The sequence below is a fragment of the Diabrotica virgifera genome, chromosome 3, assembly GCF_917563875.1.
Source record: "Diabrotica virgifera virgifera chromosome 3, PGI_DIABVI_V3a".
Lineage (NCBI taxonomy): Eukaryota > Metazoa > Arthropoda > Insecta > Coleoptera > Chrysomelidae > Diabrotica > Diabrotica virgifera.
The window spans coordinates 36,725,609-36,738,758 of NC_065445.1; the positions used below are offsets into that span (position 1 = coordinate 36,725,609).

The following is a 13,150-nucleotide window of genomic DNA, read 5'->3' on the forward strand; positions in this document are numbered from 1 at the left end:
CGAACTAACGTTCATTTCGTGAGTCATTCGATTTTTTTGTGAAACTTTTTAACTCACCCATTTCCTTACGCCCCGCTCAAATCGTCAGATTTTTGAAATATACACCGTTTTGCATGTCCTTAACTTACCTTATCTTATTCTGACAATTTCGAGTATTTTTAAGGATAGATTTTTTTCGGGTCCCCCTTAACGAACGCCCCTTGTTAAGAGCCAATATATGGTAGAGGTACATCTGCAGGGCACCAGGTTTCTCCCCATATGATAATCTGACGCGCTCGAGTAACTGCAAAAATCCCCGCTTGGGCTCCCCTACCATTAAGAGACATCTTTTAAAGTTAATTAAAAAACCTTTCAAATAAGCTCTGATAACAAGTTTTTTGCATAAGAACTGACTGACTTATGACAATAATAAAGTCGCTCTCTGCTTTTTTCTTTTTGAAATGTAAAAATTAAACCCTCGTCTTTACACTCCTCTAATAGAAATGAACAGCTTCCCACTTGAAATTAACTTTATTTATCTGTAATTGATACGATCCATGTGATTCGACCGATTTGAAATGCCTAGTTTAGAAAAAATAGTTGATTAAATCGAAAATGACATTATTATAATTAAAAAAAGTGCATTTTTCTTAAATAAACCTAAAATTATTCATGATACAAAAATAAAAAATATTCAAATTTTCAGTAAAAGAAATTTTACAATTAATATTTAAAACATTTTTTCATATTATGAATACTTTTAGTTATTTAAAAAAATGCACAATTTTAAAAATGTCATTTGCGATTTGATCAACTATTTTTTCTAAACTAAGCATTTCAAACCGGTCAAATCACATGGATCGTATCAATAATACCTAAATAAAGCTAATTTCAAGTGGAAAGCTATTCATTTCAATTAGGATTTTAACAACGAGGGTTAACGACTTTATTTTCGTGATAAGTCAGTCAGTTCTGATGCAAAACACTTTATCAGAGCTTATTTGAAAGGTTTTTTAATGGACTTTAAAAGATGTCTCTTAAGTTTTCCCAAAAAATTGCACCGCATTCGAGTTATTTGAGATTAAAGGTTCTCCATTTCGATGTTCTTCGAATAGAACCATTCTTTAAAGAGCAATAACTCAGTCGTTATTGGGTTTACATTTACATAGGTCTTTCGACTCAAACCTCTTTATTTTTTTGTTAGCTACAATTTTGTTCTTAACGACTTGTTCTATAAAATTAATTTTTTTTTATAAGTGATTTTTTAACCAAGAGGAGTAAACTAAAAAGACAGATTCACACCCAAGAAAGTTACTAAAAAAGTCACCAAATTCATCTTCTTTTTTCGTTGATCATATCAGCTTTCGATGATAATCCATACTTATTAAATTATACTAACACATCGCTAAAGAGTTCTAAAAACAACTGTTTTTATATAAAAGTAGACTAAAAATCTAAAAATTAATGGAATAATGCAGAAAACACAAAAAATCGCCGATATAGTTAATTAACCTATAAAATGACAGAAGTGCCAAAATTTCATAAATGTCATTAGTGTCAAAATTTAATAACAGTGGAGTAAACTTGCCTGCGGTTGGACCAATTAGAAACAAGCATTACGGCGCGGTAAATTTGAATCACTCCTCTTGGTTAAAAAACAAACAATAGTTATTTATGAAAAACCGTTATAAAACATGAGATTTTTCAATGAAAAATGCATAGTTTCAATCGCAAATAACTTGGAAAGTGTCAATTTTCCAAAAAAAATTTGTAGAACAGAATTTACTCAGAATTGGTCACTATCGATTTCCATAGTTATTTTGATTAAAAAAATTTTCATTCCCTAGATGGGGTTGTTTTCACTCCCAGGGCAAAAGCGCAGTTCGGCATAGGGTAGATTTTGACAAAGGTTATAATTAGTACCTAAATCCAAATTTTCAAGGAAATCGACCTTGGTTCTCAAAATTCTACGAGAAAATGGCCGTGATTGGACTAATAGGTATGTTTATTTTATAGATGGTTTGTATTTTAGGATATCTCCAAGAGGAAAACAAAATGCAAATTATGGAGACACTAGTTGAACATTCGCCTTCCGAAGAAAATTATACGAGTCGATATGCTGAAGGAAAAACATCAAATGAAGGTATGAAAGTTGCGGCTGAAAAAAGATCTTACAAGTGCGAAACTTGTTTAAAGCAGTTTAGTACTGCTGGTAATTTGACACAACATTTAAAAACTCACACTGGTGAAAAAGCTTATAAGTGTGAAATTTGTTTTAAGCAGTTTTCTGTAAAAAGTCATGTGAAAAGACATTTGAAAATTCACACTAGAGAAAAACCTAAGTGCGTGATTTGTTTTAAGCAGTTTATTTTTGCAAGTGAATTGGAAAGACATTTGAGAGTGCACACTGGAGAAAAACCGTTCAAGTGCGAAACTTGTTTAAAGCAGTTTAGTAAAAAAAGTAATTGGACACAACATTTAAGAGTGCACACTGGCGAAAAACCTTATAAGTGTGAAATTTGTTTTAAGCGATTTATTCAAGCAAGTAAATTGAAAAGACATTTGAGTGTGCATACTGGTGAAAATCCTTACAAGTGTGAAATTTGTTTTAAACATTTTAGTGAAGCAGGTACATTGAAAAGACATCAGAGAGTGCACACTGGAGAAACACCTTATCAGTGTGAGATATGTTTTAGGCAATTTAATCAGAATAGTAGTTTGAAAACACATTTAAGAATACACACGCGAAAAAACCCTTAGGCTCGATTGTACATTGGTGGCTAAAGCTTGTCGCTCATTTATGCGCTGCACCGCGAAGCGAAGCGCGGAAAACAAGGTTGCTACGAATTTTCTTCATGTAGTTAAATATAACCGTGCTTATCTGTGCTAAGCAACGCGCGGTGCAACGAAGAGAAGCGGCACGGATCGCAACCGTAGAATCCTAGGCGAAGAAATTCTGGACAGCTTGGCTATTAGTGCACCCTATGTAACCCACAGCTGAATCTTATGCTTGTGCGTCACAGTGTTGCCATACTGTTTTCTTTATTTGTTTGATAATTTCAATCAATGTTAAATGTAAGCTACAAGAACAATATAATAATTTTATAAGAACGTTTACTTCTCCGTCATTATACCAGGTAGAATGATAAATGAGGTGTCAAATGAAAAAAAACTTTACTTTATTGGTGTTTTAAAACTCTTTTTTAATTTATTATAATCATTCATCTGTTTGATTTATCTATTTATCTACTTTTTTATAACGATTTAAATTAACTTCGATTTAAAAACATTTTTAAAGTTTATCTTCATTGACCTCTTTTATTTATCAGTTGATCTTCTTTTTTATAACAATTTTAAGGTAACTTTGATTTAAAATGCCTCTTTTGAGCTTTTTGTATTAAAAAACTTTACTTTATTGGTGTTTCAAAACTATTGTTTACTTTATTATAATTTATTTATCTACTCTTTTATAATTAACATCCCTCTTTTGAGCTGTTTGTAAAAAACAAGTAATTGGACTTCGTCCTATTAGACGAAGTCGTAATTGTACAACTAGTCCAAGGTTTTCACCCAAAGTAATCGAAAGTAGAACTGGAAGTCGATATTTGAACCCTTCCTGTAACTTTGCGTCGATTGATATACGATTTTACTAATTTTGAGTCATATTCACTAAACTGTGGGTCATAATTGTTTAAACAGAAATTACTTCAAAATCGAAATTAAAGATTCAAACTCGACTTTTCAATACGCTTCGATTGATGTGTTACATGTATTTCTACGACTATAATATGACACTTCCGGTTAGAACCTTTTAACCGGAAATGATATAAAAACCAAAATTCTACATTTGTTCTCATCTTGGTAAGGCACGTCGAATGATATATTGCTTATACTATTTCGGTGACTTTAAAACAGTACTTACGGTTGCAAATCTAAAACTGGAAGTTCGATGTTAAATTTCTCATCTTTTGGCATTCTACCTTGTATAGTGACGGAGGAGTTATATTCGCGGTCGGACGGACAGACAGCCTAGGTCAAATTTCTCATCTTTAGTACCAACCTTGGTTTATAAGCTTTCATTCGACACCTCATTTGTCATTCTACCTGCCATAGTGACAGAGGAGTTATATTCGCGGTCGTACGGACAGGCGGACAGACAGCCTATGTCAAACTTCTCACCTTTAGTACCATCCATGGATTATAAGCTTTCATTTGACACCTTATTTGTTATTCTACCTGGTATAGTGACTAAGGAATTATATTCGCGGTCGGACGGACAGACGGACACACAGCCTATGTCAAACTTCTCACGTTTAGAACCATCCTTGGATTATAAGCTTTCATTTGACACCTCATTTGTTGTTCTACCTGGTATAGTTACGAAGGAATTATATTCGCGGTCGGACGGACAGACATAGACAGTCTAGGTTAAATTTCTCACCTTTAGTACCATCCTTGGATTATAAGCTTTCTTTTGACACCTCATTTGTCGTTCTACCTGGTATAAGGACGGAGGAGTTGAGTTTACAAACAGACAGACAAAACGGACAGACGGACGTGGATAATTCAACGTTACTTAATTGATGTTTCAAAACTACTTTACACATTACACAATATTACAAGGTTTCTAAAGTTAAACTTCACAATGATTTAAAATAATCAAGTACAAACCTATCTATACATAACATATTAGAATATACCTAAAATACACAAATGATACATTTCATACACAAATATAATATCACAAAAAATTGTAATGTGATAGTATGAAAAAATAGAGGATACGGCAACGGTGTTATATATCATGCTCGGATCCAATGCCAAAATCTACACAGACATAGTAGGGTGCACTAATATCCAAGCTGTCCGAAATTCTGTTCGGCGCGCTTCGCATTGCACTAGTGAGCGGATATTTACGGAAGTCATGCGGAAACTTGCTCTGATTTTCGTTTGTCGACTACTTTCGATGTGTCTCGTACTGAAAAAACCTTCATTAATATCGCTAATGTTCATGTTCAGTAGTTCTATTGGTATTTGTATTTAGGCCTGAAGGTACGATCTATAGTGAAGAGAGTATGAATGACGAAACATTTATTTTGATTGTCCAAAATTATAAAGAAGTGTATGATATTTCGGATTAGAACTTACACAACTAGATGAGGTGTGATAATATTTGGGAAGAAATAGGTGAAAAATGTGAACAGAAAGTTTTGAAAATTACAGTTTTAAAATGTCTTTGATTTTAAAAATTACACGGTTAGTTATTTGCATAAGTAACTATTCTAATTGGGAAATAAGCCACAATTTATCTTGAAAAAAATTATTTTATTGACGTGTCGACTTCCATCTCGGACGTCGTTATCAAAATTCAAAATATGAATATTTTTCATAGCAGTATTTTGATAACGACGTCCGAGGTGGAAGTCGAAACGTCAATAAAATCATTTACGTATCATACGAGTCAATATGCTGAAGGAAAAACATTAAAGGGACGTATGAAAGTTGCAGTTGAAAAAAGATCTTACAAGTACGAAACTTGTTTAAAGCAGTTTAGTAAAACAAGTAATCTGACACAATATTTAAAATTGCATACTGGCGAAAAACTTTACAAGTGTGAAATTTGTTTTAAACAATTTAGGGAAGCAGGTACATTGAAAAGATATTAGAGAGTGCACACTGGAGAAAAACCTTAGATACTAAATTTATCATCAAGATGCAGTAGAAATAAACAAACCATGACACGTTAAATGCTACTAGGATCACTACCGAATCATAATTTACAATGTATATATATATATACATTGTAAATCCCAAATCATGATTTCCAAAGTTTATACATTGTAAATTATTATTCGGGAGTACTCCTAGTAGCATTTAACGTGTCTTGGTTTGTTTATTTCTACTGCATCTTGATTGTAAATTTAGATTAGGTGTGAATTTTTTTTTAAACATTTTAATCAAAGTAGTAGTTTGAAAACACATTTAAGAATACACACGCGAAAAAACCCTTTAGTCGCTCAACAAAAAATCAAAAGACCAGCTCGATTGCCTTTTGACTGAAAAGTCACACAACTATCGATAAGCATCCGCGCATATATTCGCCTAAACAGTTGTTTAGTTGGAAGTAGAGATGGGCAAAATCAGTAATGGTTGTTTTTACTGGAAGCATTCATTATTACTATTCAAAATACAAAATAATTTTAGTAAAAACTATAAAATTGTAAATTGGCAATAATAAATATAATTTTAGCTTATTAAAACAAAATACAACTCGAAAACATTGTTTTCTTATTATATAAGAGTATATAACGTCTAATTATTTTAAATAACAAACAATATAAACTTTGTGGTTTAAGTGATAAATATTAAAAAACACATTCAAACATATTATGTTGTTTTTAAATATTTATGTTACAGACATTTATAAAAATTAATTGTTTTAATTGAACAATAGAAAGTTACTTATTTCAGATTCATATTTAAAAATGGGATTTGTTTCACTTTTGTTATGGTAGTCTTGTTCGCAGTCAACTTAACTAATTTTGTTTAATAAAAAATTAAGCACATACTTTTGAAGTAGAACTTTTTGATATGCACTTTATTATACATTTCTCAATCAAATTATAAAAAGTTATACAAATAATACGGAATTAAATGAAATAGAAACACCTCGATTGGCTAAGCAAACTATTAATAGAAAAAGAATGGCAAAGCGAATGCAACATTTCAACAATCTTTGTTGAATATCTTAAAAGAAGATGTAGATGAGAACAATAACTTTGTCAATAGTTCCTTCATTACAGTCTTTACACAGCGTAAAACTTTATGCAAAAATTCAAATTTTACAAGTATTTCAAATAAAAAATACAGTTGAGTCCGCGAGTCTTTACCCGTGCGTCATCACTTAAAGCATACGAAATAAGTCGGAAATCTATTTCACGCAACAACAACTGACAGAAAGTGGCTACTGTTCCGATTACGGGTTTTATTATAAAATTTGACGTTATCAAATATATAGAATGTCAAATGTAAGTTTTGCTTCAAAATTTTTGCGCAGAATTACAGCTACATTTGAAGTAGCTTAATAAATTCTTTTATTATTATTGATTAATAAATAAATAAACAATTTATAAAAAAATCCGATAACATATTTTATTTTTGTTATTTTATTCACTTTGACGGAAATCTAAACACAGTCATTTCTTTACTGTGTGAATGACGTTAGCTTTGTATGTTTTAAATATTAATTGCCTAAATATAATTATTTACCTTAAAATTTCAAAGCCCAATATAAAATTAGTTGTGAAAACAACCGTTTGTGTAATATAAAGAAACTTCAAAACGCAAAAATTCGACAAAAACCGCAAAAAGTTCAGCTGACTGACAGCCACAAAATTAAACAAATCAGAAACGTCAAACAGATTGTGCTTAAAATATGAAAACATACCGAATCGTCTTTTTTTGTACCTATCTCTTTTCAATGCACTGAGTCTAGATGGTTCATAAAAATAACATGTGTTGTTACTTAATAACAAACGGCAGCTGGTTTGTCATGAGTTTCATGCATGGAAGAGAATGATGCTAGATAAAAAGTATGTGTTTTATCTCGCCAGGTATTAATGACGCACGGGTAAAGACTCGCGGACTCAACTGTAGAAGAGTTAGGGACTTTACAGCTACTAATAGCTACTTAATTACACATCCTTCCAGATATTCGCACAAACAATTACCCAAGTGCCGCGCCCATCTCAAGTATCAACAAAAATTCCACAGGGAATCATCAACGAATTAACTCCGACATGTTGACACACTGAAATCTCCAATGCAACTATTAGGGCCGGTTGTTCGAACGCTAATCAGCAATTATCATTATCAAATATTTAATTACTGTCACCAAACTGTCAATGTCAACTTTGTTTGGGTTGCTGAAAACATAATTAATTAAAATTATGAGATTTATTAACAATTATGTTAATAAGTATTGTTATATTAATTGATTATATTCTCAGAATTGTAATCAATTATGTTTTTAGCAACCCAACCAAAGTTGACATTGACAGTAATTAAATATTTGATAGTGATCATTGTTGATTAGCGTTCGAACAACCGGCCCTTAGTCTAGTAAAATAAAATTACACTACATGTAAATCAAAATGTAAATTCGTACAGGTTGAAACAAATTTTATATCAAAGTTTAGGTGGGTACAATAGTTATTTTCCTAACAAGTGCAGAAAGTCATTCTTTTCCGCACGCGACTGCAGTTTGCCGAACGACGCGAAGCGGGAGTTCGGCAAGCAGTCGAGGGCGGAAAAGAGACTTTCTGCAAGAGTTAGGAACAATATTTTTTCTAAGAGTCTTTAAAAAATTACCAAATCTTAATCAATTAATTTAATTAATATGAAAATACATACACAAATTAATTCTTTGACAAGGTTGTCAAAACCAAACTTTCAATATAATTAGTTAGCATGACGACGATCTTGGTTTCCATGACGATGATTCAAAACGACTGTTATTGTCTACCGATTTGACTTTCGAATATTATGTCAAAATAATTTTATTTCATCGAATTGTCGCGTTAATTTCATTAAAACAGGAACACAATAAGATATATTTGAAATAAATTAGTAAATAATATCTAAATATTAGTTTATTGCATGTATTATAATTACTTTAAGGCCGTATTAACATATCTAAATTAACACGCGTGCGGAAAAGTAAAAACCGCGTGCGGAAAAGTAACACGCGTGCGGAAAAGTAACACGCGTGCGGAAAAGTAACACGCGTGCGGAAAAGTGAAACTTTCTAAACTAAAATGCGTGCGCGAAAGTAGACATTTTTGCACGCTCGTAGAAAAAAGATATTTTCAAGAAAGTATCCAAATCATACAAGGGGATCATTGTTTAAATAATAATTAAAAAAGGGTCATTTTTGCAAAAAAATTACTTTTTTAACTGCTGAGGTCATTCAATTACTAATGAAGGTTTATAGGACTGTTTTCTGCAAAGTTTAAGGGTAAATCTTTCACATAAGACTTACTAAATTAAATTTGACCCCCTATTTATTTAAATAATAATACATAAACTTTAAAAACAAATTTGCAAAAAATTATTTTTAGCGTTTTAAATAAGCACTATAAAATATCTTATTTTACAGGAGAAGTTGCGCTATATTATCAGTATTATTCAAAAAAATTTGGTCCAAAAATATTTAATATTTTTTGAGATATTGAATTTCTTTTTTAAATGTTACTCTATTTTCAATTGCGAAAACGCGGTTGTTGCCAAAGAAATTTTCACCTGTATTAAATCTTATTATTTTTATTTTTATGTATATTTTCGATAAATGTATTGATAAATTCAAATTTCAATTAAACTTCCCCCTAAAATGGCATTTGAAAATTATTCAAATTTGTTTATAATTTTTTTCTTTTTTTCTTTACTGGTAACGATATAACGTCGCGGGGATTAAATATTTTGAAATTCCGTTTCGATAATTGGGTTCCTGGGAATTTTTCACTAATTAACATTTTTTTTTTCTTTTTTTCCTCTTCTTTTTTTTTCTTGGAGTTATATTACTACGGGCCCTTTTAGGGTTAAGTTTCATTAAGAATGTCGAATCTCTAAGTTGTAGATTCTAGACCTAAAAATATTAAAATTGATCTAAAATCACTTAAATAAAATGTGGCTACTTACTGAGTTACAAGGTGTTTTAGTTAAAAATTTAAAAATTATTTTTACCAAGTACTTTCAAACTATTTGACTTATCCTTATCATACTTGGCAGAAAGTGTGGGTACTATACAGTCTACTAAATTGTGATAAATAAAAGTTTCTAGCTACTACCAGAGGCGTACAACAGGGGATAGTTAATGATTAACCCTTTCCAAATTCTACGCCACTGAGGGAATTACTATTTTAGCAAAATTTTTCGATTCTCCAATACTTTCTATGTAAATAATATATTCTTTACTGGTAACGATTAGGTCATTAGTTTTCGAGATATTGGACGTTAAAAATGAAACGGCATAGTTATTTTGATTTATTTATTCATTAATTTTAAACTTCCAATATCTCTCAAACTGATGACTTTATCGATACCAATAAAGTTATTTACATACAAAGTATTGGAGAATCGAAAAATTTCGCTAAAATAGTAATTCACTCAGTGGCATAGAATTTGGGAAGGGTCAATTATTCACTATCCCCTGTCGTACGCCTTTGGCACTAGCTAGAAACGTTTATTAATCACAATTTAGTAGGGTATATAATAGCCACACTTTCTGCCAAGTATGATAAGGATACGTCAAATAGTTTTACAGTACTTGGTAACAATAATTTTTAAATTTTTAAGTAAAACACCCTGTAACTCAGTAAGTAGCCACATCCACATTTTATTTAAGAGATTTTAGTTAAATCTTAATATTTTTATGTCTAGAATCTACAACTCAGAGATTCGACATTCTTAATAACATTTAACACATAAAAGGGTCCGTAGTAATATAACTCAAAGAAAAAAAAGAAGAAGAAAAAACGACAAAAATTTTGTTAATTAGTAAAAAATTCCCAGGAACCCAATTATCGAAATGGCATTTCAAAATACTTAATCCCCGCAACGTTATTAAAAAAACAAGTTATAAGCAAATTTGAATAATTTTCAAATGTCATTTTAGGGGGAGTTTAATTGAAATTTGAATTTATCAATACATTTATCGAAAATATACATAAAAATAAAAATAATGAGATCTTAATCAGGTGAATATTTTTTTGACAACAACCGCGTTTTTGCAATTGAAAATATAGTAACATTTAATAAACAAATTCAATATCTCAAAAAATATTAAATATTTTTCGACCAATTTTTTTTGCTTAATACTGGTATTATAGCGCAACTTAGTCTGTAAAATAAAATATTTTATAGTGCTTATTTAAAACGCTAAAAATAATTTTTTGCAAATTTGTTTTTAGAGTTTTATATACAATTATTCAAATAAGTAGGGGGTCAAATTTAATTTAGTAAGTCTTATGTGAAAGACTTACCCTTCAACTTTGCAGAAAAGAATCCCATAGACCTTCATTAATAAGTGAGTTACCTCGGCAGTTAAGAAAGTATTTTTTTTGCAAAAATGACCCCTTTTAAATTATTTGAACAATGATCGCCTTGTATGATTTGGATACTTTTTTGAAAATATCTTTTGTACCCACCTAAACTTTGATATAAAATTTGTTTTAACCTGTACGAATTTACATTTTGCCTTTTTTTTTATTTTATTAGGCTATATCGATTGTATGCGTACCCTACACAACTAAATAGTTTAGTCGAGAACAAATCGCAATACCCTCACAATTCGACTAAAAAGTTGTATGTAAGTATGTGGTGGCGCTTAGGCCCGATTGTGCATTGGTGGCTTAAGCCATCGCTTAGTTGAATCGGGTTCAATTTTGAGCGTCGGTTTAACTTCATGCGGGTTGTTCTATGCCAAGTTTAGTTAAGCCGAGGTTCATACCAAATACTCTCCTAGAAGAAGGGTTTAAATGGAACATATATATGGTCACATTTATTTGTCACTTCAAAGCAAGCTTGTTGACGAGGGATGTTAAGGCCGCGGTGGTGAGAAGAGTGAGGGGATCGCGTAAGCTCCGTAGTCGTTGTCACGTGGCTTCTACTCAGTGGAAACACAAATTCTATGCTGAAAAGTTACAGGGCAGTACCCTGCTACTCACGTCTATATTCTTTGTTCATACTGTGACGCTCCCAAGCCGGTCTTGCCAATTCCGGAAGGATCCGGTATTCGGTTTTTAACATGTAAATAATTGTAATTGGTTGTATTTAAATAAATTAAATTATTATGTGTTAGATAAAATAAATGTAAGTTTTTAGATAATTAATTTAAATAAGTAAAAGTGTTTGTAAAATAAATAAATTTATAAATGTATGTAAATGTTTGTAAATTTATAAAGTAAGTCTTTATTTATTTAATATGTAATAAAGAAAAGTCAATTAGCGTAATAATCTGCACATTGGTGCAGAAGTGGATAATAATAATATAAATTCGCATTAAATACAGTGTGTGGTCATGCCTTCTCTGTGTGAGCTAAGAATTGGAGATTTGAGGCTTGAATTGGAAGAAAGAGATCTGGATACTACTAGAAAAAAGGCTGATTTAGTCGAATGTCTGAAGGACGCCTTAAAAAAAGAGGGTTATGATCCAGAAACCTATGTGTTCAAATTTACGGAAGCAGGTACATTGAAAAGATATTTGAAAATTCACACTAGAGAAAAACCCAAGTGTGAGATTTGTTTTAAGCAGTTTATTTATACAAGGGAATTGGAAAGACATTTTTGAGAGTGCACACTGGAGAAAAACCATACAAGTGTGAAATTTGTTTTAAGCAATTTAATCAGAATAGTAGTTTGAAAACACATTTAAGAATCCACACGCGAAAAACCCTTTAGGCTCGATTGGACAGTTACGATCACTGAATAGTGTACACCATGGTTTACACCTTAATTTTTATATTGTAATACTGTAACATTGCAGTGTCGTACGGATTTGATTGAAGTCAAAAATTTCAATAAGTCAATGCTTGTCAAAAATTTCGAGAGTGTTGAAAAATAAAATAAAACTATCAAACTCCTCCTAAATGGTTAGAATGCATTTGAATGATGCGTAAAAAGCAAGAGCAATTTCCAAACTCAAAGAAGGTTGGTCACTACGGCAAATATGGGATAATTTTCACTCTATAGCACGGTTGGGCGGTTCAAGAGGGCAGAATATCTCCACAGATCAACAAGATGAGATGTTAGTAGATTATTTGAGAGAATCTCCTTTTGCCACAGCTCAAAAAGCTTGAGAAGAGACAGCGTTTCCGGGCAGTATTTGCACTGCACGTAGATTAATTAAAGCAAGCGGACTGATAAATTGTGCAGCTGGAAGGAAACCTTTTTTTGACTGAGGATCACAAGAGGAGATGAGTTGAATTTTGTAATGAATTTATAAACCGTGAAGAGACCTTTTGGTCTAGGGCTGCATTTTCCGATGAAAAAGTATTTCAGTCATATAGCAATGGTCGAGTAAGAGTTTATAGGCCGAGAAATCATAGGTATGATGAACAATATACACATCATTTAAGAAATAGTGGAGGATTCTCGGTCAACGTATGGAAATGGA

General features: G+C 31.4%; 1 protein-coding gene across 3 annotated transcripts in view; it reads left to right on the plus strand.

The window, feature by feature from the left end:
• Positions 1–13,150, plus strand: part of LOC114326013 (zinc finger protein 664-like) — a 41,406-nt gene that overhangs the window by 23,976 nt on the left and 4,280 nt on the right. For all 3 annotated transcript variants that reach the window (XM_050647856.1, XM_050647855.1, XM_050647857.1), the window contains one exon: positions 2,012–2,122. In XM_050647856.1, coding sequence (XP_050503813.1) covers positions 2,012–2,122 — 111 coding nt within the window. The remainder of the gene's footprint in view (positions 1–2,011; positions 2,123–13,150) is intronic.